The sequence below is a fragment of the Agrilus planipennis genome, unplaced genomic scaffold (assembly GCF_000699045.2).
Source record: "Agrilus planipennis isolate EAB-ADULT unplaced genomic scaffold, Apla_2.0 scaffold175, whole genome shotgun sequence".
Taxonomy (NCBI): Eukaryota; Metazoa; Arthropoda; class Insecta; order Coleoptera; family Buprestidae; genus Agrilus; species Agrilus planipennis.
Window position 1 is genome coordinate 671965 of NW_020442426.1, and position 27091 is coordinate 699055.

The window sequence follows — 27091 nt, forward strand, 5'->3', positions numbered from 1 at the left end:
CGACTGTTGAAATTTGCTATACATTTGGTATAAAATTGCAAATTGATTTTGCCGATAATTAACATTGATATTGTCATATGGATAAATTTCAGAGTTTAAATATAATTTGATAGACTTCAAACTGCAATGATCAAATTGCGAATTATCTGANTTTTCAAGGAAAGAGTAGTAAAAGAAATGAAAAGTCAAGTGGATCTATTAAAATTAAAGGTGTTTGCCCATCTCAATTCATTCATACTAATAAAGAATGCGTTTACGTTATATATAACTATCATTTTCCTGTCTACATTATCAATCATTAGTAGATTACTGCCCAGTTTATTTCTACTCCACAGATCAGAACGCTTGAGATCGTTTGAATTCGAATAAAAAGGCGGCAAGAGCAAGATCATAGACATGACTCAAAATTATTTCGCGCATGCGCAAGAGCTACGGAGTCTTGCGGTTTTTAGCGTCGCCTGCAATGTAGGAGTATTATATATATGTGTATACCATAAATAATGCAGAATTTGTCAAACAACTACAGTCAAAAGGACATCTCGTTGGGTTGGAAATGTTTTATTGAAGAGAAGATGAGTTGGAAGATCACATTACTGATTATTGCTTCGCCATTAGTTTTCTTAATACATTTTTTTAAATAAATTATCTACATGAGCAATTTCTGTTTATTTATTTCTAGCATTCAAAGTTTCATATCTATAGAGATCAGTTTTTTATGGTTTACATTTAACAGCCATATAATTTAGAATTGTTTACCCTTTGTGTATCTGTTATCTATGGTTGATGTGATTGATATAATAACCCTAAAGTTTTGAAGCCATCATAATAACGTTTTAAACATTTTTAAAATGGAAAAAGTTTATCCTTATTCTCAATTCCCTTCAAGTGAACCGTTTCCTTTGGAAGAATATTCTAAATCATTTCAAGATGATGTAAAGTTAGATGAGGAGCCTGGGGAAATTGATAACTTCAACGAAAGATTGATAATATTTGACTATTTGGGACTCCATTTACCCGCAAGTGAACAACAAAAAATTCAAAAAATGTGTGGGTAAGTTTAACAAATGCAGAAACTAAACATGCTGTTATAAATTTAGAGTATAATACGAACTTCTCTAATTAGTATAGAAAACTTGCAAAATGCCAATGATCCTGAACCTGAAAGCTTAAACGATTTTTCTGAAGATGTTTATATAACACTAAGAAATCCTACCCCTATAACTGCAGAAGCAAGAAAGTGTGAGGCTGTGAAAGTTAGAGAAGAAACACTAAAAACCATTGATCATTTCTATTATCGACGAATATGTGGAAAGGAATATGGAAATGCTAAATTGGTAAGTATTACTGTCTTAGTTCACTTCTAATGGATCAGTTAAAGTAAAACTTTTTTCAGAAACCAAACCCAATCAGTTTAGATGATTTAGTGCCGGGTTCAGATTATCTGGTTACAATAAAGATATTTAGACCATTTTTATTTCAATTCGAAACTAAAAATTTTTCAAACAAACTAAAAGCAGGCCAACAAATACAGGCCATTGGAGGTAACAGACTTAGTCAAATAAGAGATCTAATCATTTGTAGTCTGGACAAAAAACTATGTAAGGAAATTGAAGGCAGAAATATTGCAAAGGAGAACAAAGAAGAAGAAAACCCTTTGGTGAGTACATAAAACTTAAGCTTTGCAAAAATTGAGTATTCTATAGCAAAAATGGCATATTTTGGCTTGAACAGTGATTTAGTTTATAAAGAAAGTCCACAAAATAATAAAAGCAAAATAAAGATAAGGTGTGACCTATCTTAAATTGAGTATTCTATAGCAAAAATGGCATATTTTGGCTTGAACAGTGATTTAGTTTACAAAAAAAGTCCACAAAATAATAAAAAAATATAGATAAGGTGTGACCTGTCTTAACATACATAAATACCAACAATAATTCACTGAGCAGAGGAGCAACTAAACAATAAAATTCATAATCATCAGTTAGTTACAAATCCTAAATTGTAGCAATTGTATAGCAATTGTTTATCAAAAACTAACATCCATAGTAAATATGTATAAACATAAATAAATAAATTTATTCTACATATTAATCTACAGAAAGAATGATGCATAGATATACAAAATATATATGTATCCTGTAGCCCACTGAAGGTACAAGTACCTGTAGGCAGGGTTGGCATGAATGAATCATTTTGATTTAAATCATGATTTAAATCACGATTTAAATCAAATGATTTTTTAAATAAAAATCAATGATTTAATCAAAAATGTTTAATTTCACTTTCTTTCACAGAAATCAACATAAAAAAACAGATTTAGAAATTATAATTAAGTTACAAACTAGGATCATTTAAATCTGAGAAATCAATATCATTATTATAATATTTGAATAAAAAAACTAGTTTTCCAGCCTTTTCAATTCCCAGTCGGTTTCTTAATTTGCTCTGAACAATTCCAAAGGTGAAAAACACTCTTTCTACAGCAGCTGAAGAAGCTATCGCGCCAAACAATTGCTTCGCTACTGGAAAAATTTTTCACTGTTCCTCTTCACTAAATATATTTTTCTGTGACACCCACCACTCTAGTGGTGTCACATTTTTTACTATTTCTTCTGCGAACATCACACTTTAGAATGGTTTTGATTTTGACTTAAGCTTTACTATCAATGGTAGCAAAACTGAACCATCATAGTGATTTCGCGCTTCCTCCAACGCACTTTCTTCTTCATTTGTCAGTGTGAATTCTGTTTGGGTTGGGTCTAATAAAAATGCCAAAAAGTGACTGGGGGTCATTGCTTGCTTATATCTCTTTCGAAAATTCGACATTTGGCTACTATTTAAATCAGTTTCTTTAAATTTAGCTCCAAGCTGTTAAAGCAGCAGACAAATTTGCATTATTTCTTTGTAAAGTATCCAATGTAACAGATATTGGCTTCAAAATGATAAAATAATCTTCCACTGACCTTTTTACGACCATATTTTCAACTATTGCTTTAATAACAGGATCTATGACGTCCCTGTTCTCTTCACATATTTTTAGTAGCTTTTGCCACTCAGACACAAAGACTTCGAAACAATCAGTTACAGTATTCCAACGAATATCTGCATACTAATGCTTTCCCTCCTTCCGCTTTGTACAAGCTGTTAGCTGCATGATTGTTTCGGAAGTATTTTATTATTTGCACAACATGCTCCTTTATACTGCTAATTTCTAAATCTTTGGAAAGTAAGTTCAACAAGTGTGCAGAACAGCCGTATGTGATTATTGTATCACTATTTTTTAATTCCTTCCGCATTTTAGCCATGTTCGCAGCGTTGTCGGTAACAAAACTTGCAACATTACAATTATATTGAGATTTTAATCTTTCTATCAAACCCTCAGCAAGTTCAGCTAGGTATTCACCAGTGTGCGGCTTTCCTGTAGTGTCTATCGAGTCAAAAAGAATTACTTCAGATTGCTCCATCGTAATAGTGGCGCAAATAATCGGTTTATTGTGAACGTTAGACTACCCATCTATAGACATATTTACATAACTACCAGATAGATTAGAAAAACACCGTTATTTTTCTTTAAGGTATATTTGATCCAATAATTTGCCTGATATATGCTTCCGAGATGGTGGGATTTACCCTGGGCGTAATAACGAAATGGCTTTTTTTACTTCTCGATGTTCAATACTTCTGAATCTACAGTTTGTAGCAAACATGGCGGTCTATTGTTTCTTTTGTAGATTTTGGCGATGTTACTATAAAGGAGCTTAAGTTTGCAGATAGTTTCTTTTTTTTAAGAGACGTGCCGCGCAATCGTCGCCTTTTGCCGAAGAACTTGCAGATGAGCTAGGTTCGGAAAGTGAAGTCAATTCTGAAAAATATATTTTACTTATGATGTTATTTGTTACGCTGTTAGTACCATTAAAACAATCATGTCTACAGACATCAAGCAGTTAAAATTTCTCACTAATCATACTGTTGTCCACTGAGTGCGATCACCAAAACCATATAGAAAACTAGTTAGTATTCTTTAGTTTGTTTTGTGAATAATAACTTTAATAACTTACTTACAACTTCAACATCGTCACGAGATTCCGGAATATTATTTTTGCACTTTTTGTAATGTATTTTCATCCTCGCAACCAGACCTTAAATTTCTTTTTTACATTTGTTGCATATAGCCCGACAGCCAGTTTTGGTAGTACTTTTTTCTGTGAAATGTGCCCAAATCCCATCTCTTTGGCGAGGAATTTTATTTATAATAAATTGGTCACGCACGTATCACAGCAATAACAATAGTAAACAAAACTGAACAAATGAATGCTTGTTAGAACACTACACGGGGATTTCCGTTTTGCTTGGCAGTGATTTGTCAGACAGAAAGAAAATCCCCGCGCTGTGCCCGCGCAATCCCTTGAAGGTGAGTTCCGTTTTGCGCAAAAATATACTTAAATTAAATAATCAAACGAAAAAATCAAAAAAATCGTGGTTAATTAGAATTTTTTCAAAAAATCGCACTTTATTCGATTTTTTAAAAAAATCGCACTTTATTCGATTTTTTAAAAAAATCGCACTTTATTCGATTTTTTAAAAAAATGATTTTTTCCAACCCTGCCTGTAGGTGATGTAGATGAACTTAAAAAATTGTTTATACCTAAAGAGAACATAGGGAAAAATGAAAAGAGAAAATTATATTTCGTGCCAATATAACATTGCTTAACCAATTAAAAATAAAAAAAACCTGTTTGTAATACGCTGTATAAACTATAACTGCATAGAACATAAATACAATCAATTTAACAAAGTTAATAGTCCAGGTACGCACTTTTACTTCCTAATTAAGCTTATCCCAATTATGTTCAGTATTTTCCTAATGTTGGGACCATTCTGTTTGCTTACATTTACTTGCTTTCTTTGATATATTAAAAATTTTAGGTTGGCCTGGCGACATGCTTGTGATGTTTTTGACCAATAGAAAGCTTACATTTAGGTAGCGCTAAACGTATGTTTCTAGTTTTACTGTTTCAGTTTCTATATTCCACTTTTAGATCTTTATAAACATATAATGGTGATTCAAACTGATACATGCTCATAATCGTTAATAATCGTTTATTACTTCCAGTTAAATTTTAATGTTGCCTTTCTTTACTTATGTTTATAACTTTGAAGATTCTTTTATGTAATTGTGCTAATTGATTAATTGCATTGACATATGTCCCGCTCCGTGCCTAAATAGTGTAAATATTTACATTCTAAAAAAGAGCACAATATACTTTCATGATATTTTCTCTTCGTTAATCTATAGGAAACACACTAGATGCTTCAATTATTAATTAGATTAACTAAGTGCCATTCCCGTCGTAAATGCTGATTAATTTGTACTCCCATGTATTTGACATGTGAGCATTGGTAGTTTCAGTGTCGTATAAATTTACGCTGTAGTGTTTTGGTATAGACTCAGATAATTACCAAAAGTCAGAAGTTCAGTTTTGTTAATATTGGAGTCTAAATCATTCTTCTAGTACCAATTTATCATATTGATATTATCAGTCAGTTGCTTTTCTAAGGACCAGTTTTCTTTTCTACAAAGTAGTACTGCATTACTGTAGTTCTTAGACTTTCACGGCCGTCAAATATCGATGCGGTGTTTTCTTCCGGGCTTTTTGGCCGTGGTCCGTGGAATTTTTACCATTTCCATGCGTTTCGCCGTTCTTTGCTGACGGCATCTTCATTGGTGACTGGGCAGGTGCTGAGTCGTAACTTCAGCCATCGATAGTACTGTATTATCTGCATATGCTATTATCTCACGCGTAAAATATAGTATGTCATTGATGTATAAAATAAAAGTAATGGTTCAAGGGTAGTTTCCTGCGGCACTCCTATCGTGATGTTATTGTACTCACTCTGCTTTCCTTCCTTTATTCTTTGTTTTTATTTTTTTTTTTTCATTAGATATGACTTGATCAGTTTTCCAACCTTACCATCAAATCCCATGAGTTTGAGTTTTTCTGTAATTCGTTTGTGCTCTTGAAAAAAAAAGTCGTATAGGTAATCATGTGGTGGCCTTATGTATATTATTCTTTCAAAAACCTTTGCCATATTTGAGATCAAGGATATAGGTCTGTAGGTTGTTCATTATTGCACAATCACCAGTTTTATTGACCGGTATTACATCTTCAGATGATCTGGTTATATTCCAACTATGATACATTTATTTATTATAGTGTATTCAAGACGGACAGCTATGAAGTTTGCAATGCTTCTCAGAACCCAGAACTGAAGCCCATCTACTCCGCCCGATTAGTTTTTTAAACCTTTTATTACACCCTTTATTTCTTCACTAGTATATGGACAAATATGAATGGACTTATCGTCAGATAAACTTTTTATGTGGGGTATTTGGATAATACCTTAAAGTCGTCCTTAAAGTAATCCTACAAGTCATTGAATTTTTCAGTCATCAGAGACTTGCCTGTGATCTTATTCTTTGATTTTTTCAATTCTATTGTTTTTTTACTAATACATTGTTTAATTTTGCTTTAATTGTTTTCCACATACTCCTACTATCCGCACTACCTAATTGAGTTTTGTGTGCTTTATTTTTTCTTTTTTAATTAATTTTCTGAATTTGTCGTTGCAAACTATGTATTGTGATTTTTTGTCTAATTGTAAATTTTCTAAGTCTTTTCCATCTTTTGTTGCTTTTCAATATTAATCATAAGTTTAATTAGACTATCAGTAATCCACGACTTTCTGGGCCTCTCCGTCTCTGTTTGTCTTGGTATCGAATTCCTTATAGTTATTTTAATATTTTGAACAAATTTATCTGTAGCTTCGTTAACATCTTGCTCCATCAATATCATGTCCAGTAAATGATTGACATAAAATTAAGCTTTTCAAATTCATTATAGTTTTTGTTGGAATGTGATCTGTACACGATCCTATTCTAATTAGTTCTAATCTAGTGAAAGGCACATAACCTTCCTCTAGGTAGTCAATAGAATATTTATTTGATAGATCATCACAGTTAATTAAATCAATATCTACATCTCCAAAAATTATGTGATTTTCACACTTCCTTCCAAATGTCTTAGAATCCTCACACTATTGTTTTTTTTTTTGTAAATTAAAGGCTGTGTTGATCCCATTTCATATTGCAGTCGATAAATATCCCTGGATATTTGTAACTATCAACCGTTTCAATCATACTATCAGATATTTTAATGTCTATAGTTGGGGGAACACTGTCACAGTAAGCAATAAAAGTGATGTACACTGTTTTGTCAACGTTTAGGGAGAAATCATTTGAGGAGGTCCATTGGGACACTTCTTGTAGGTATCTTTTCATTTTATCTTCAGCTTGTTTCCATGTACCACCTTCACTTATTACTGCTTTTCCGTCTGCAAAGGAAATTATATCGAGCAGGTCATTTATATAAATTAGGAATATGAGAGGCTCCAATATAGTACCCTGAGGTACGCCCATATGTGTAGGGAGACTGTCACTTCTAATATTGTATAATTTAACAATCTGTTTTTGCTTGTATAACTAATCATCAATGAGAAGTAACGATTGTCCTCTTACACCATATCTTTCTAACTTATCCAAGAGCTTTCTGCAATTGACGATGCCTTGACTTAGCCAAGACTAGGAAAGTGACAACATTTCTAGTTTTATCCATGTTATTGTATAAAATTTTTCTTATGTAAGTCAGTGCATCTTTGGTTCCCTAATTAAACTAAATATGCCTGTAGTTGGTCGCATGATATCTGTCACAAGATTTGTAAATCGACATGAAGCTTTCTATGCACATATTAAAGATACGTGCAAGATAAGTTGAAATGTAATCTCCTATTGTTTTAAGAGCTTTCTTATTAATGTCATCCATACCACCTGTTTTATCTTCCATATTATTTATTATGTCAGAAATTTTCTGTGTATTGGTTGTGCTATTTCTTCAGGCCTTTTCCGTTGTTTATGAAATAGTCAACGTTTTTGGATTTTGTATTGTTAATATTCTTAATTTTGCAGTTAATTTTTCCCATACTTTTTTCTTATTATCTACTGTAGAAAGGAAATCATTTTTCTCATATATATTTATAGCGTTACTTATGATTTTATCTCTAATTGTTTGACATAGCCTTTGTATTCTTTTTTATGTATATCGTTATTCGGTGCCTTTTCCATTTATTGTATAGCTTTTCTTTATGTTAGTACGACTTAATTATTCCCTTAGTAATCAGTAGTGTGCTTTTCCTGTTCTTTTTTTTTGTAATGGTTACATTAATAATACTACTTTTTATTATGCTAATCAGTGATTCTAAATCTGCGGTTGGATCTAGGATTTTATATATACTGATGAGGGTGGTTCTTATTCCTAAGAAAAAAAGTTTCTTTAATTTCACTTAATTTTATTAAGAAACTATTTCAGTATTTTTTTTTAATTTTTAAATAACATTTAAGGGTTGGTACTAAGGGTTGAATTTGAAATAAATGCTCGTAATCTCTACATTTGTTGAGTTCTTTTATTTATAAATCTGAACACACGAAACATAAAATTATTGACTAATTAAGAAGACACATGTAAGTAATTGAATCATTTATTTCTAAGAAACAAAGATTGATTTGTTTGTATTAGGGTACTTATTCCTATACTCTTTCCCCAATAAAAGCAAATACTGCCTTTGTTCTTCATTGGTTGTAATCATGTAATCAATTTATTGTATTCCTTCATTAAAGCAACATCACGCTTAACTATGTCGTTCACAACTCGCATAGAATGAACAGTTTTTTTGGCAGCTACGTAATCAGCGTCTTCGTTCTAAGTTTTCACCTCTTTATGGAAGTGACCAAGTTTTATATAATTTTTTCGTGGCTATGCGTGACACCAATGTTTAATCTTTTTGAACAATCTTTTGTGCCTTCAATTTTTAGTACTTCTACCATTTTCTTCTTCTTTTGAACCGAAAAGTAGTATAGCTATAGAGATTCTGTGACAGTTCGATGGCCTGTCCATCCTCAGTTCCTTGCCATACCTTCTAATGGCACCTTGGAGGTCATTCTTCAGTTGAAGAAGTTCTTAAGAGCCTCTGGATTGTCCTCATGGTGGGCGGAGCCTGAAGAATGACCTCTAAGACACGTTGAAGGTCATTCTTCAGCTGACGAAGTTCTTAAGAGCCTCTGGATTGACCTCATAGTGGGCGGAGCCTGTATGTGTGAGTGTGTGTATGAATATGAATGTATGTACTGTTGGGATTCGACTATTATAATTATTATTATGATTACTCTGTAAACTATGACGTAAAGATAAGTCTTTATTTACATTATAAATGTATATATACCCCAGAACTGCTGACCTAGGGTAGTTCAACATTAACTCCTTTAGAATAAACTACGTTCCAATTAACGCCTGTTTATTTTATTTAAAACAAAAACGTTGTGTCCATTACAACTTAGTGTTTTTGCTCATAAATAATTAAATGTTATAATTTTAAAACATTATCAACATTATAATTCAGTATTTTGAAATTTAATAACTTTAATATTTGGTATTAACAGCTACCAAATAAAATTTAGTCGTCATGCGTGCCCGTGAACATTTCGTTTCGAACCCGAAATCACAGGACGTAACAGTACATGTATGTGCGTGTGTGCGTGTGTGTGTGTGTGTGTGTGTGTGTGTGTGTGTGTGTGTGTGTGTGTGTGTGTGTGTGTGTGTGTGTGTGTGTGTGTGTGTGTGTGTGTGTGTGTGTGTGTGTGTGTGTGTGTGTGTGTGTGTGTGTGTGTGTGTGTGTGTGTGTGTGTGTGTGTGTGTGTGTGTGTGTGTGTGTGTGTGTGTGTGTGTGTGTGTGTGTGTGTGTGTGTGTGTGTGTGTGTGTGTGTGTGTGTGTGTGTGTGTGTGTGTGTGTGTGTGTGTGTGTGTGTGTGTGTGTGTGTGTGTGTGTGTGTGTGTGTGTGTGTGTGTGTGTGTGTGTGTGTGTGTGTGTGTGTGTGTGTGTGTGTGTGTGTGTGTGTGTGTGTGTGTGTGTGTGTGTGTGTGTGTGTGTGTGTGTGTGTGTGTGTGTGTGTGTGTGTGTGTGTGTGTGTGTGTGTGTGTGTGTGTGTGTGTGTGTGTGTGTGTGTGTGTGTGTGTGTGTGTGTGTGTGTGTGTGTGTGTGTGTGTGTGTGTGTGTGTGTGTGTGTGTGTGTGTGTGTGTGTGTGTGTGTGTGTGTGTGTGTGTGTGTGTGTGTGTGTGTGTGTGTGTGTGTGTGTGTGTGTGTGTGTGTGTGTGTGTGTGTGTGTGTGTGTGTGTGTGTGTGTGTGTGTGTGTGTGTGTGTGTGTGTGTGTGTGTGTGTGTGTGTGTGTGTGTGTGTGTGTGTGTGTGTGTGTGTGTGTGTGTGTGTGTGTGTGTGTGTGTGTGTGTGTGTGTGTGTGTGTGTGTGTGTGTGTGTGTGTGTGTGTGTGTGTGTGTGTGTGTGTGTGTGTGTGTGTGTGTGTGTGTGTGTGTGTGTGTGTGTGTGTGTGTGTGTGTGTGTGTGTGTGTGTGTGTGTGTGTGTGTGTGTGTGTGTGTGTGTGTGTGTGTGTGTGTGTGTGTGTGTGTGTGTGTGTGTGTGTGTGTGTGTGTGTGTGTGTGTGTGTGTGTGTGTGTGTGTGTGTGTGTGTGTGTGTGTGTGTGTGTGTGTGTGTGTGTGTGTGTGTGTGTGTGTGTGTGTGTGTGTGTGTGTGTGTGTGTGTGTGTGTGTGTGTGTGTGTGTGTGTGTGTGTGTGTGTGTGTGTGTGTGTGTGTGTGTGTGTGTGTGTGTGTGTGTGTGTGTGTGTGTGTGTGTGTGTGTGTGTGTGTGTGTGTGTGTGTGTGTGTGTGTGTGTGTGTGTGTGTGTGTGTGTGTGTGTGTGTGTGTGTGTGTGTGTGTGTGTGTGTGTGTGTGTGTGTGTGTGTGTGTGTGTGTGTGTGTGTGTGTGTGTGTGTGTGTGTGTGTGTGTGTGTGTGTGTGTGTGTGTGTGTGTGTGTGTGTGTGTGTGTGTGTGTGTGTGTGTGTGTGTGTGTGTGTGTGTGTGTGTGTGTGTGTGTGTGTGTGTGTGTGTGTGTGTGTGTGTGTGTGTGTGTGTGTGTGTGTGTGTGTGTGTGTGTGTGTGTGTGTGTGTGTGTGTGTGTGTGTGTGTGTGTGTGTGTGTGTGTGTGTGTGTGTGTGTGTGTGTGTGTGTGTGTGTGTGTGTGTGTGTGTGTGTGTGTGTGTGTGTGTGTGTGTGTGTGTGTGTGTGTGTGTGTGTGTGTGTGTGTGTGTGTGTGTGTGTGTGTGTGTGTGTGTGTGTGTGTGTGTGTGTGTGTGTGTGTGTGTGTGTGTGTGTGTGTGTGTGTGTGTGTGTGTGTGTGTGTGTGTGTGTGTGTGTGTGTGTGTGTGTGTGTGTGTGTGTGTGTGTGTGTGTGTGTGTGTGTGTGTGTGTGTGTGTGTGTGTGTGTGTGTGTGTGTGTGTGTGTGTGTGTGTGTGTGTGTGTGTGTGTGTGTGTGTGTGTGTGTGTGTGTGTGTGTGTGTGTGTGTGTGTGTGTGTGTGTGTGTGTGTGTGTGTGTGTGTGTGTGTGTGTGTGTGTGTGTGTGTGTGTGTGTGTGTGTGTGTGTGTGTGTGTGTGTGTGTGTGTGTGTGTGTGTGTGTGTGTGTGTGTGTGTGTGTGTGTGTGTGTGTGTGTGTGTGTGTGTGTGTGTGTGTGTGTGTGTGTGTGTGTGTGTGTGTGTGTGTGTGTGTGTGTGTGTGTGTGTGTGTGTGTGTGTGTGTGTGTGTGTGTGTGTGTGTGTGTGTGTGTGTGTGTGTGTGTGTGTGTGTGTGTGTGTGTGTGTGTGTGTGTGTGTGTGTGTGTGTGTGTGTGTGTGTGTGTGTGTGTGTGTGTGTGTGTGTGTGTGTGTGTGTGTGTGTGTGTGTGTGTGTGTGTGTGTGTGTGTGTGTGTGTGTGTGTGTGTGTGTGTGTGTGTGTGTGTGTGTGTGTGTGTGTGTGTGTGTGTGTGTGTGTGTGTGTGTGTGTGTGTGTGTGTGTGTGTGTGTGTGTGTGTGTGTGTGTGTGTGTGTGTGTGTGTGTGTGTGTGTGTGTGTGTGTGTGTGTGTGTGTGTGTGTGTGTGTGTGTGTGTGTGTGTGTGTGTGTGTGTGTGTGTGTGTGTGTGTGTGTGTGTGTGTGTGTGTGTGTGTGTGTGTGTGTGTGTGTGTGTGTGTGTGTGTGTGTGTGTGTGTGTGTGTGTGTGTGTGTGTGTGTGTGTGTGTGTGTGTGTGTGTGTGTGTGTGTGTGTGTGTGTGTGTGTGTGTGTGTGTGTGTGTGTGTGTGTGTGTGTGTGTGTGTGTGTGTGTGTGTGTGTGTGTGTGTGTGTGTGTGTGTGTGTGTGTGTGTGTGTGTGTGTGTGTGTGTGTGTGTGTGTGTGTGTGTGTGTGTGTGTGTGTGTGTGTGTGTGTGTGTGTGTGTGTGTGTGTGTGTGTGTGTGTGTGTGTGTGTGTGTGTGTGTGTGTGTGTGTGTGTGTGTGTGTGTGTGTGTGTGTGTGTGTGTGTGTGTGTGTGTGTGTGTGTGTGTGTGTGTGTGTGTGTGTGTGTGTGTGTGTGTGTGTGTGTGTGTGTGTGTGTGTGTGTGTGTGTGTGTGTGTGTGTGTGTGTGTGTGTGTGTGTGTGTGTGTGTGTGTGTGTGTGTGTGTGTGTGTGTGTGTGTGTGTGTGTGTGTGTGTGTGTGTGTGTGTGAGTGTGAGTGTGAGTGTGAGGGTGAGGGTGAGTGTGAGTGTGAGTGTGAGTGTCTGCGTATGTGTGTACGTACCGTGTTGTTTGTAAAGCATCCTAAGCCACCTTGATCGAATTATAAGTATAATTGGCGGCTATCTGCTGTGTATGTATGTACGTGTATGTGTATGCATGTGTACCATGAGAGTAGTTGTAATGAAAGAGGCTTTTGTTTTTCGTTTACCTCATCGTTAATTAATGTAATTAATAATATTTATTGACCTTAAATGTTACATATTTAACAAGACGAAAGGTCACAAAACAGGACTGAGCCTGCATAGATTTACTTTGAATACTTTGTGACGTAATTGAACTTGAGTCTTTTGAATTTTTGTGTAGATAAGAGAAAACGACACAAAATAGGACTGAACCTGCATAGATTTACTGAGAGTTTGTGTTTGCAATGCATCCTAAGCGACCTTGATCGAATTATAAGCTTAATTGGCGGCTATCTGCTGTGTATGAATGTGTACCATGAGAGTAGTTATAATGAAACAGGCTTTTGTTTTTCGTTTACCTCAACACTAATGAATGTAATTAATAATATTTGTTGACCTTGAATGTTACATATTAAAAAAAATAATATTTTTTCAAACATTATTCCAATTAATAAATTTCATATGAACAAGAAAATCAACATCTTACTGCTACATATTGTCATATTTGTTGTAAACCATTTAGTAGTGAACATATTAAAGTAAAGGATCACTGTCATTTAAGAGGAAATTATAGAGGTCCAGCGCATTCAAATTGTAACTTAAATTATAGGAATAATCATACAATACCTGTAATTTTTCACAATTTATCCGGATATGACAGTCATTTCATAATTAAAGCTTTAAGCGTAAAAATAAAAGGTAATATTTCTTTATTGCCGGTTCATAAAGAGAAGTATATTTCATTCACAAAATATATAGAAAAAACTAATGTAAGTTTTAGATTTTTAGATTCTTTTCGTTTTATGGCTAGCAGCTTAGATAAATTATCATCTTATTTAGAAAAGAAACAAAAAATTATCACAAGGAAGTATTACCAAAATGATGAAGAATTTGAATTAGTTCAGCGTAAGGGAGTTTTTCCGTATGAATATCTAGACTGTTGGGAAAAATTACAAGATATTAAATTACCACCTCGAGAATGTTTTTATAGTTCAATTTATGATTGTAACATTTCTCAAACGGAATACGATCATGCATGTAATGTGTGGAAGACATTCAAAATTAATAATTTGCAAGAGTATGCGGAATTATATCTAAAAACAGATGTGCTATTGCTTGCTGATATATTTGAAAATTTTAGATCAACATGTTGGACAACATATAAATTAGATAGTTTACATTATTATACTGCACCAGGTCTTGCTTTTGATAGTATGTTAAAAATAACAGAAATTGAATTAGAACTATTAACCGATATAGATATGATAATGTTTATAGAACGAGGTATAAGAGGGGGAATATCACAATGTTGTAATCGCTACGGAAAAGCAAACAATAAATATATGGTAGATGAATTTAATCCTAACGAACCTACATCATATTTAATGTATTACGACGTAAACAATTTGTATGGTTATGCAATGAGTTTTCCACTACCTGAAGGAAAATTTGAATGGGTCCATGACATTTACTCAATTAATATTGATGACATTAATGATAATAATGAATACGGTTACATATTTGAAGTCGATATACATTATCCAGATGCATTACACGAAACACACAAAGATTTACCGTTACTTCCTGAACATTTAGTCCCACCTACATCTAGCTCAAAGACACCTAAACTGTTAACAACACTTTTTGATAAGAAAAAATATATCATTCACTATAAAAATTTAAAACAAGCATTAAGCTTAGGTATTAAACTTGAAAAAATTCATAGAGTACTAAAATTTAAACAATCTCCGTGGTTAAAAAAATTTGTTGATTTAAATACGAATTTACGGAAAGCTAGTAAAAATGAATTCGAAAAAAACTTTTACAAACTTATGAATAACTCAGTATTTGGTAAAACAATGGAAAACGTACGAAAATATAGAGACGTTAAATTAGTAACGAAATGGACAGGAAGATATGGTGCTAATTTTTACATTTCTAAACCAAATTTCCATAGTTGTACTATATTCAATGAAAATATGATTATAATAGAGATGGAACGATTAAATATTAAATTCAATAAACCAATTTACGTAGGATTTTGTATTCTTGACATTTCGAAAACTGTACTGTATGACTTTCATTATAATTACATTCAAAATAAATTTTCTAATTCTGCTAAACTTCTCTATACTGATACAGATTCACTCATATATCAATTCTTTGTCGATGATATATACCATCACATAAAATGTGATTTACATAAATTTGATACATCAGACTTTTCACAAGATAATGAATACAATATACCTTTAACGAATAAAAAAGTAATGGGTTTAATGAAAGATGAAAACAATGGTAAAATCTTTTCTGAATTCATTGGACTCAGATCGAAAATGTATGCAATCAGACTTTTTAACAAAGAAAATAATAATGCAGATATTACGAAAAAAATTAAAGGAATAGCAAAGGCAACAATTAGAGGAATCACTTTTAATGATTATTATGAATGTTTATTCCATAATCAAATCATAAAGGCCAATCAAAATTTAATTATTTCTAAAAAACAACGTTTATACAGTAAAACAAAGAAAGGTCGCACTTAGCCCATATGATGACAAGAGAATAATAAATACTTTAACAACGGATACGTATCCGTGGGGATATAAATAACGTTTAAAATAGACTGTTTTAAATATTAAACGTAATTACAAACACATTAATTACTAATTTTGTTGCAGTAAAAGTTTATTATTTATAATTTTACTAACAATAATGTTTTATTTTTAAAAGAGAATAATAAATACTTTAACAACGGATACCTATCCATGGCGATATAAATAACGTTTAAAATAGACTGTTTTAAATATTCAACGTAATTACAAACACATTAATTACTAATTTTGTTGCAGTAAAAGTTTATTATTTATAATTTTACTAACAATAATGTTTTATTTTTAAAAGAAATTAGCATAGTTATAAGTTTATTATATATTATTTAAGATGTTATTTACATTTAACTACTCGTACATATTACTACATATACAAATAAAAGTACTTCTTCGTTTAATGTGTTTTATTATGACCTCCAAGGTGCCATTGGAGGGCATGGTAGGGAACTGAGGATGGACAGGCCATCGAACTGTCACATAATCCCTATAGCTATACTACTCTGAAAGTTTGTTATTAAAAAATGCAAACTAAACCAGCTCTTCCGACAAATACCAAAAGTGATCCAGTTTTTTTTTCAGCGCAACAGTAATCATTTTTGTTTATACTTTCAAAGATCTTTTAATAATTTTATATCATTTCTTGATGACCATCCGGAAGAGGCTGGAAAACTATATTTTGTAGGTATAGATTATCACCGTGAAAATGCATATTTCTCTTCCTTCGTTAGTTTAAGTTGGTGTTTGAGACAAACCTTTCGGCAACGGTGTGTGCTTCCTGATTCGGTACCGCATGTGTTCCGGGCAATCTGCTAAAGTAATCTATGACTATCCGTTACCGACTGCGATTCTCTTAAATGGCGCTCCCACCTTGTACTGCTGCATTTGTCCACCACCCTTTGTCTTCGGTCTTATACTGGCGGGGAGTAGTATATATATAGCGGTTCTGGACTAGAGTGGGGATGACTATATATAGCAATAATTCAAGGTGGCGGCGTGGTTGATGTTTTTGCTTATTTCTGATTAGTTGTTGTTTTAAACGGGGCCAAGGAGATTTGGCCTACTAATGAGCGCACTACAGAGAGAAAATTGTTGAAACAAAATGGCGTCGTTGGCCATTTACACAGAGAAAAAATGTGACACTGATAAAAAAATTAATTGGTTTTTGATTGTGATTATAACGATGGCGGAAGGCGATAAAAATTATTTCTTGTTCTAAATTAATGTTATCAGACGATACAGTTAGCTATGCGTATTAATGCTTAAAAAATGACGGGACAAGTAGATTTGGCGGACAAATAAACGTACTACGGTGGCGTCGGCCATGCATACACAAAGAAAAAATGACACCCATAAAAAAATTAATTGGTTGTTCTTGCTGGTGATGTTAATGAATGAAAAGCAATTAGAGAAATAAAGAAGAAATGCTCACCAGTTGTAGACAACTTGGTCTTGTGATATTCGGTTTGGATTTTTACCTTTTTATTTTGCTTTTTTTTTTTGATCGGCATTCATGTATTATTTTTTAGTGACCGACCGAAGACTCGGTTTCGATAAGTTTCGGCAAAAAATAATTTAGTTTTGGCACCAGTTTCGGTTTTGGTAGAAAATTTATCGAACCTTCGGCTGCTACGAAATTGCGTTCGTGAATTACCCATGTCACTCAATTGACTTCTGGAGAGTTCGTAGGAGTAATATCGAAAGAAATAATTTATTTCAAATAACTAATTATTTTTCCTCATTCAATTATTGTTTTTTTATTTCATTTAACACGTTTGAATTGTTCAACAACAAATTTCAGTAAACCATAGATTTTTAACATATGTGAGAAAGTTTCCGTTTCGGATTCGGTTTCGGTCGAAATTGAAAAGGATACCGATGATTTGAAGGTTTCGGTAGAAAGTCCTGTTTCGGTTGAACGCTAATTATTTTCGTGTTCACGTTTTTATATTACGATATGCAAAAAGTAATTTTTAATTATCCGATAATTTTGATAAAGTGTAAATATTTAAGCCGTTACCATTCATATAACATTTACGTATTCATTCTTGTTATTAATGTGTTCATACGCAAATATTATTTCAGATATTGAATTAATTCTGAAAAATGTAAATTATAATTAGCGTAATTACGCAAATTGTCTCGTGAGTAGTTATAGAAGGTTTCTAGCTCAGAGTGGGGATAGGAATGGGAATGATTAAGTACGGTAATAATTGAAGGCGTCAGTTTCACAGCTGTACCCATTTCTAAATCCCGATTGGTATGGTGATAAGATGTTTGTTTCTTCCACATATTCCTTAATTTGCTTATAGAGTGTTTTTTCTACTACTACTGCTATAAATATACAACCAACTTCTTCAAATACATTTTTTATGGTTTGTATTTCAATATCGTCAGGGCTACTTTTATTTTGTGGAATTTATGGAAAATATTATTTCTCTTAGTTCATTAATTTCCAGTGGTCGAAAAGAAAATAATTGAGTTTGTATTTGATCCAAGCTTATGTCTGTTGTTTTTTTTGGTATACTCTTTAACAGTTATACAATACTTTCAATGAAATATTTATTGAAACTTTCTGCTATTTCTTGTTTGTAATAATTAATTTATTTCTTCAATTTGTATAGTATCATCAGGTAATGTTTGCACAGGTAAAGTTGATACTATAGCCTTATGATAACTAAAATACGAAATATATATATTCCAGATTCTATATTTTGAACTTAACGTATAAAAATAGCATCAATTGTAGTCCGTGATTTTGTTGTCGCGACATTCGGATTGTTGTTCATATACAAATTAAATTTTTCACGAAGAAAGTTTACTAATGGTATTGAATCATCAGTAGCAAAATTTACATTAAAATCACCACTCAAACTTAATTGTACTTTATCTTTGCCTCTACCATCTACCTGACTATCTGCTAAATAATGATTGTTGTTATATAAACATTTACTGTACTACACTTGTAATATAACTGCACAGATATAACTAAAAAATTATTTTAACACTATACAGTCAAACCTGGATAAGTGAGAGCTGAAGGGACCGCGATCTGTTTTTCTCTTCTAGAGATTTCTCACCAACCCCAGTTTCTAGCTTACAGAGTTACAGGACGAATCTGTCTAACCTATAGAAGTCTATAAAAATACTGTAAATATGTACGTAATTAGACCCAAAATAAGTACATATTATATATTTATTGAAATAATAGCTAAACAAATGTTTAATATACATAATCTTATAACAACATTTACCTAAAAAAATCTGTTAATTTCGTTTGCGATTCTGTATTTATATTTTGTGTATGTTTTTCAAGTTCGTAAATTTTATCAAATATGGTTTGATCAACCACCGCATATTCATAAAACTTGTGAAGCGTCTCTAATGCCATTAAAGCTTCTCATTTTTTTGGAATCTCTCTATCGAAAATGTATGATTGGCGGTCTTCATCTTCACTGTCATTTTTGTCAGTACACGTGCTGACACAGTTTTCAACGATATCGTCGTCGGTACGACGTCAATCTGTACGAAGTCTTCAAAGGTTGGCGTTGACACATTACTAGTGGTATCGTGGTACACGAGCTTGGCTCACACATCATTGCTAGGTCCAACTTTAAGCTCATTTTTAAGTTCAGCCTTATTGTGCTTTGTCAGAATGTCTTGTTCAGCTGGACCTATACTGAACCCAGCATGCAACATCACTTACTGTGTATCATGCTCTTCTTGCGAATTTCTTAGCCAAAACTACATTAATTTCAGGGCTAATGTTTTCTTCCAACCAGGTAAGCGTATGCTTTACTACTTCTCTGCGATAAATCCGTTTGAATATGTGAATAGTACCTTGATCTAAAGGTTAAAGCTTACTGGTGGTATTGGCAGACAAAAATTTAACTGTGACATTTGTAAGTGTTGGTAAGTTCGTATGTGCAGTACAGTTGCCAATAAAAAGCACAATTTTTTTTTCGCTTGTTCTTCATTTGCTTGTCAACTCTTTTTAACCAATCTTTGACCAATTCCTTAGTCATCCAAGCTTTTGTATTACTCGCATTATCAACGGGTAGAGTCTTGACATCTTTAAATCATCTTGGTCGCTTAGATTTCCCAATGATTAGAAGTGGGAGTTTGTCTATACCGATCATGTTAATACGTTGAAGATTAGTAAGGCGTTCTTTGCTTTGTTTTCCTCCGTGACATTTTTCGCCCTTGAAAGTGAATGTTTTATCTGGCATACAAATGTATGAAGAACAAAACAGTTTCATCGGCGTTATAAATACCGTTTGGATCGTATCCTCCTAAAAGACTGGGTAAATCTTCAATCCATTAGTTACATACTCCCTGATCGACAGGTTTACTTTCGACTGCTTTTTTGAAATTTATATCATTGCGTTCTTTAAAACCCTTGAGCCGGTCGTTACTAGCAGAAATATTCTGGATTCCTAATTTTGTAGCGAAGTATTTAGATTTTAGTTTCAGCAGCGGTCCATCTATGGGAATGTTGTTGTCGAAGGTTTGTTTAATACATTCTAACAGGCACTTTTCAACGTCGGGAAACTCAGAAAGCCGACTTCTCTTGATATTTCCGAGTCCCTCACATCACCGAGACTTAATTAATTCTTTTGATTTCATAATTTTATAATAGGTGGATTCTGCTACGCCAAACTCACTCTGAATTTAATTTCGTGATTTCCCTGATTCAAAAGCAATCACGATTTTTAGTTTGTCACTTAAAGGCAAAGATTGATAAACAAGTCGGTACGCACTAGGGTTCATGATTTCTCGAGCTTTTCAATTTCTCGGGTCTCGAGAATTCTCGAGGCTAATTTCTCAAGGCTTCTCGGGTTGCCGAGAAATTTACATTTACGTACGTTTTCTCATATTATTTGGTTCCAATAACGTCAACAAATTCAGTGGTTTTCCTCTCAAATAAAAGTATCAAATTAATTATAAAACTTTTATTGATTATATTCAAAAACATTAATCTTCTGAATAAGCTAATTAACTTTTTAAAAACAAAACAGAAATAATATTATTCAGACTCATAATTATGATGACAGCACCATATTTAGAAAAACAATCAACTTAAAACTGGTGAACAAAAATAGCTTCTATAAAACAAAAAAAAAAGTAACATGAAAGAANACTTAAAGAGGTTCACGCATGAAAAATGACTGTCACTTATACAGGTTTTATGTTTTTCACTTATAGAGGCTTTAGAAGGGCAAAATGACGGGACCTGGCAAATACTCTCATTAATAGAGTTTTCTCGCTTACTCAGTTCTCATTTATCCAGGTTTGACTGTAACAGCTGACTGTTATACCGATATGCGCATGCGCGCCTTTCTATTCTCTTAGCCTATCGCTTCGCGAGAGGAAACGTTGTAAAACGTGAGGTTTCATGGCCTTGAGATTTTACTTTCAAGCCCAAAGAAGTTTCACTTCAAAAAATATATCAGTGACGAATAAACCTGAACCAATGAGCCACCGTCATGTCTTGTTGGCAGTTGCTGAACGTCGCTAAGAATTGCTGCATTTATGCCCTCATTAATGTAACGGTAGTTCCCCGTAAGGGAGAAGTACTTTTACCCACCATCTATCAACAAAAAATTACACTAAGTAACCACCAAGAAGACTAAGCATAGATGTAACAACTATATCACTTACTTAATGTACCTTGCGAACCATGCTTTTTTGCCCCTTAGACAACAATACACTAAAATTGATGCGTGGTCGCTCATCGCACAGCGTACGTCTTTCCTTTATTAGTGATGATGCTTTTCAGACTTATTTGGTTCGGCTATTGCTCCTATGTGTATTTAGTCTTGACAACCACTCTCTCTGTCAACAATCCTTAAATGCATAGATAACAACAATTAGGAACGACAAATGAACAATAATGAAGTTCACTACGTTAACAGAACTTCTGCACAAGTGTGATACTCCAATGATAGCACTTGATAAAGCCTTCCCCTTCATAATAAAACTTATGTTGTCTGTCAGAGGATCTTGAGATGCCCTGGTTGCATAATTGCTATAAATGGTTATGGGGGGTCCTCCCAAAACTCTGGTAACAGATAGTATAGCTACATTATGTTCCAGAGATTTATCTCTTAGCCAACCGTACTTTCTTCTCAATTTATGGCAAATTTCAAATGTAGCACAATAATAATATGTCATCCTCATATGCTGCAGACATTCCAGATAAATCACTATTTAATGACGGGATAGATTGGTTTGGCTCACTAGCAAGTCTAGATATTCTTTTTAGAGCAGCACTAACAGGCACACCCTTCAAGTAGTATTTCCTAAAATATTCAAATAAAATTTTGGAACTCCAAGATTCCTAATCATTTATAGGAATCCCTGCTCTTGTCGTTATCTTAACTAATTCTTGAATGAAAACATTCACATATTCATCTTCTGTCTGATTCATGTTTTGTAGGTGTTCTGCGTGTGGTATCCTCAATAGTATGACTTGATTGTCTCCTTGGCCCAATAAAGTAGCCACTGCACCGAAATCTTGACAAACAATTAAAATCAGAAGTATAGTAACTAATGTCCATGCTTTTTGCCTTAAACCTTCCTGCCACTCCTCCGGCATCCACCAACATCTAGGACCTTCTTCAGGAAGACCATCACTTCTTTGTCTGGGAGGAGCATATCTGTCTTGAAATACTAATATACAGCATAGATGAAATAAATGTGTAAAAGTAAATACATTATCGAATCCGAATATGTTATCTAATTGTCGAAACACGTGATGACATAACACCATGCAGAGAAATCAAAAGTAATAAAGGAAAAGTCTTCGTTTTCTTCGGCTAATCGAAAGGTCATCCTAAATATGGCTCTTAGTAATTGATCCTCAGACATTGTCATTGATTGTTGTTTAATAAAAGGGAAAATTTGATTGGCTATGTTAGATTCTGTTATTATCTGCCATATTCTCATGTCCGGATGCATCTTTGCATAAAATCTGACATTATTATATATGAACTCTTTTTCCTTCCCTACTGCTACTATTATGAACCACTCAGGATCAAAATTGTAATTATTTACATTTGAGATGATCTCATTAGGGTCTACATTATCTTTAGACAAAATTAATTATTACACTTTTCGTGGTATTTGGTGGGCCTCAAGTAGGATAATTTTCTACGCAACGACAAACAGTACCCTACTCTAACATCTCTCGCCAATTTTTATAAATTTTTCTTATTTCTTTTACTTAAATGCGTGTACCCTTTTATTTCCTATGTGAACTTTCTTAATTTTTGTGTTGGTAATGTGAAATATAACTCCTTTAGCAAAAATGCCGAATCACTGTTGCAAGAAATTTCACAAAGAGTATATTTTACTTGTATTTTTAGGTCCTGTACCCTTCAAACTTCCTCTTCATTGAAAACGTTTTCTACAATGACCTAAGAGCAACAGGGTCGATTGATTATTCAGAAGTTATAAGAGAATGGGCGAAGGAAAAGAACATAAAAGATCTGAAGACAGCAGATATGGATGGCGTAAGGAAATTTAAAAATATATTTTCGGTATATTGCTATGAGTCATGTTCAATGTTTTAACTTGGAACGTCTCTATAATTTTAATTATTTAGACAATGCCGTGTTTTCATGTTTTCTGCACATATATGTAGCAACATCTAGCTACTTATTGTTCGATACCACACACGACATGATACTCGCGAAATGCTCGTCTACAATAACTCGAAACAGTTATGTGTGTCCTGAAAATACAAATGGGGTCGTGTGGATGAAACATTCCAGGGAAGGTGGCATTGTGCTAGCTAGTGCATCATAATTTAAAAATTAAACAAACTGGAAAAACGTTTTTTTTTTTTGCAATTTAAGAGAAAGTTAAATGAGAAAATTGTAGACTCATAAAAACTTATGGAATGCAGATAAATATTCCATGCTTATTTACCGAGAAAACACTGGATACTGTTTGTTTTATAGAACATTCATCAAAATTATAATTGAGATACACTAATATTGACAAGAAATGAAGGCGCATGCATTACTTGAAACGTGCTTTTCCACAAGTATTTTTTTGTATCAAAATATGTTAAAATATTGCAGCAGAAAATGACAACTAGACACTTTGTATAAACAACAATGGCCAAGAAAAAATGAATTAAATACAAAGCGCAAACGAAAACTAATAATGCTCTAGCATACATGTATTTTTACGACGTCACCGCTACTATTGGTTGTAAGATGTCGATTTGGTGTTACACATAACTAACTGAAAAACCGTTTTCCACTTTCTTTTTTTTTTAAGTTATGTAATACACCAGCCAGCACGATGCAGTCTTCCTGGAAATTCTTTCTTCTACAGACCCCATTTTTTGTTTCCCAGTATAATATATATCATAAAATGCCTTTGTTAATTTGTACATGCATCTACGACCTCATCATCATCATCATAAGGTCATCAGTCCTAAGACTGGTTGGACACGTACCTCCACTCTTTCCTATCCTGAGCTAAACTTCGCATTTCCCTAAACCTAGAACAACACACATCCTTAACTATTTGCGAAGAGTAATCTAATCTAGGTCTACCTCTACCCCTCCTAACTCCTGTTTCTGCCTCTAATATGTCTCTGACTAGACCTTCATGCCTAAGAAGGTGTCCTACCAACCTATGAAAAATGAATTCGTATTATCTATGTAGACCAGTGGTTCTTAACCTCCTACGAAGGACCATTTGTCTTGCCTAGGACCACCAACCCTTTGGCTAATAAGCTTGTTCTATAAATAAAACACGTATAAAATTATTCAAAACTAAAAGTACTTTTTGTACTTATTTTATTTTTATATTTTGAAATTGTTGTACCAATTACATTGTTTTACTGGAATTTTTGTGGTTACAATGTCGACAATCGCATCCAAGTGGTTCCAGTGTTAAAATTGATACCGTAACGTAAAGTACCTTCTTCTTAATGCTACAGAATATGTTTAACAAATGTTGTACCGAATCTTTAATATTGATGCGTCGTCGACTCGTCAATGGTTTAATATTTTTAATAATTTGTATGACTTCTTCGGGTGCTTTCAGGGAGCACCGGTTAAGAACCATTGATTGTAGATAATCGAATATTAGTTCGTGGTTTGTGATCTGTTGAAACTCTCAGACGTGGGCCACGATTTCGATCTTATCAGCACGCCATAGACATTGACTACAGACAATATAATGATCGTCACCTGTATTTATTTACGTAGGTAGTTATTTATTGAATTGTTTCAGACATTCGTCAAGGATTTAAAACCTCGCATCGGTTATCCATATGTGTATGTGCACCAAGGCAACTGTGAACACCTAGTGGTCTTCACCGACGCTCGTTTGCTCATGAAAGACGACTGCCTTTGTCCATATGACTATCCCTACGTTATGACAACGAACCGGCAATACTCGAGGAAATGTGCCATTTGCGGTACCAATAACGCACAAGTTGTTTGCACGGAATGTGACAGATTACCTAACGAACATATGCTTATGTGTCAAGAATGCTTCGACTCTTATCATAACGTCGACGGCAGGAAAATCGATTCTTGCAAAGCGTATGCGTTTTCTGAAATAATTGAAGATGATAATGATGATAAATAATTAATCGTTTAACATAAGAGTGAAACTAAAAATAAGTAATACTGAATAAAAACATTCCGAAAAGGTATTCTATTTGTTTCAATAAAAACTGCATCTCAAGTCGATGACCTGTCCATCAACTTCTTACCACTTTTTGGCATTCGGAACGTCTTTCTAAATCATTCTTCAGCTAAAGAAGTTAGAACTCACCCCTTTTGTCAACTGTACCAGAAGTTGTTAGACCTTCTGGAATTATCGTTAGATGATGGGGTAGCCTATTTAAGTTTGAATTTTCCTCGTAAAGTTTATGCTTTTCAGAAGGAGTGGGAGAATATGGAAAAGGGGTGATGGTATTAGGAGAGAGGGTCTAAAGATATTTAAGAAATAAGAGAAGTATGGAGGAAGCGATTAAGTAAAATGGCTGAAGTGGCTCAGTGTGATGGGGATGATGTGTCAGTTATCTGGGACGAGTCGGAGCTGTCAGCGATGCTAGAGGAGTTCTTCCTCAACGATCAGTTGGCGAGCAAAACAGAATGGTCGGTGGAGGAAACCCATGCATAGGAGATTTAGGAAAGGTTAGCAGTGCCTGTGGCTAGTACATCGCCAACNGGGTAACGCTGAACTCTTTCACCCGGCTGACGTCACATGTATCTCGTTGATTTATTTTCACTATACTGATGTCTATCTATATAGTTTCCTCGATGTAACACAACATTACGATATGCTTTGTCCAATACCTCCATATGTTCCACATTATTCCAATATTGTATTACAGCTATACCACCACACACTTCATGGATACAGCTGCTGCTTCTTACATCCATTCTCACACACCAACCCTTACGACACTTCTTCCTTTTAAGCACAGCACTCCTTAGAATTTCCATTTAAACCTTGTTCCACTCAACCAGCTTCTTCAACAACATAGTCAATGACTAGTCGTCATTTTTTCTTCCCTGAATACTTTTTTAGAACAAGCCAGACCGGGCTACTGTAGGGTGAAATTGAAGGTCTAATAATTTTACTGTCTAAAAGTTTTTGAATCTGAATTTGAATTTCCTGCTTTAAATGATAAGGATAATGATACGATTTACAATATATTCGGTCTTCATCTACTGTCCTAATTTTGTGCTTTATAGTGTTTGTAAAAAAATATGAATTTTCATTAAAAAAAAAAACGTTTTTGTATTTATTGCAATTAGTAATTATTTCTGTTTTTTCTTCAAGATTTAAATGGTCTGTCCTAATTACCTTTTTAATATCTAAGTCTATCGTGGTTTTTTAGATTCTACGTTTACGAGGGGCGTTACATTTATTTATTCCATTTATAGGAAGATGAAAGTTAATTTCGATATGTTGATCGTCGGACAAAGGTATTTTACAAAAGCTGTTACGTGATTCTGCGATTGACTCAGAAATACAAAACTTATCTGCTCAAGTTTCGGGAATTAATACAGGACCTTCAGAAATATTAACAAGAATGTAAAAAAAATTTTTGCTGTTTGTCTAAAAGGCATAAAATTTTGTGAATTTAGTTCTGTAAAAAAATGGTATATTATAGTATATATTCGGAGCTTTTATCTGAATGTTTTCAAATTTTCCCTCTACCTGATCTAAGTTCGGTTCATGTTTCTTTTCATAACTATCTTCTACGTGATGTTCTAAATAACCTTCGTATGAGGGATCCTCAGAGTAATAATGGGATGATAATATGCAGCATCTGATTCTTCTTCAGAAATGAAAGTAGGTCGGGATTGTGGTTTGAAAAAGTTTCGTTGTGGTTTAGGAAACATATTTCTAATGGAAACGGACATAGGTGTAGGTTTATATTCAGTTGATTTTTTTCCGAATACTTGACCTTGACTATTGGTTAGGAAATGTGGTTTTGATGGACGGGGTTGAATGTTTATAGGTCCTCTAAAATTTATTAGATAATTGTGGTTGATTGGAGGGAAGCATTGGGCGATTAAATTGAGGATAAAAATTTGGTCTGATATTGGGATTTTATG

At 34.8% G+C, this 27091-nt stretch overlaps 1 protein-coding gene across 1 annotated transcript; it reads left to right on the top strand.

Moving 5' to 3' along the window:
- Window positions 1-777: 777 nt before the first annotated feature.
- Window positions 778-25675, top strand: LOC112906309 (snRNA-activating protein complex subunit 3-like). Its single transcript, XM_025980224.1, has 5 exons — window positions 778-1051; window positions 1124-1334; window positions 1394-1657; window positions 22856-23002; window positions 24744-25675. The coding sequence occupies exons 1-5, from the start codon at window positions 849-851 to the stop codon at window positions 25101-25103; spliced, it is 1185 nt and encodes a 394-aa protein (XP_025836009.1). The 5' UTR covers window positions 778-848; the 3' UTR covers window positions 25104-25675.
- Window positions 25676-27091: the final 1416 nt, after the last annotated feature.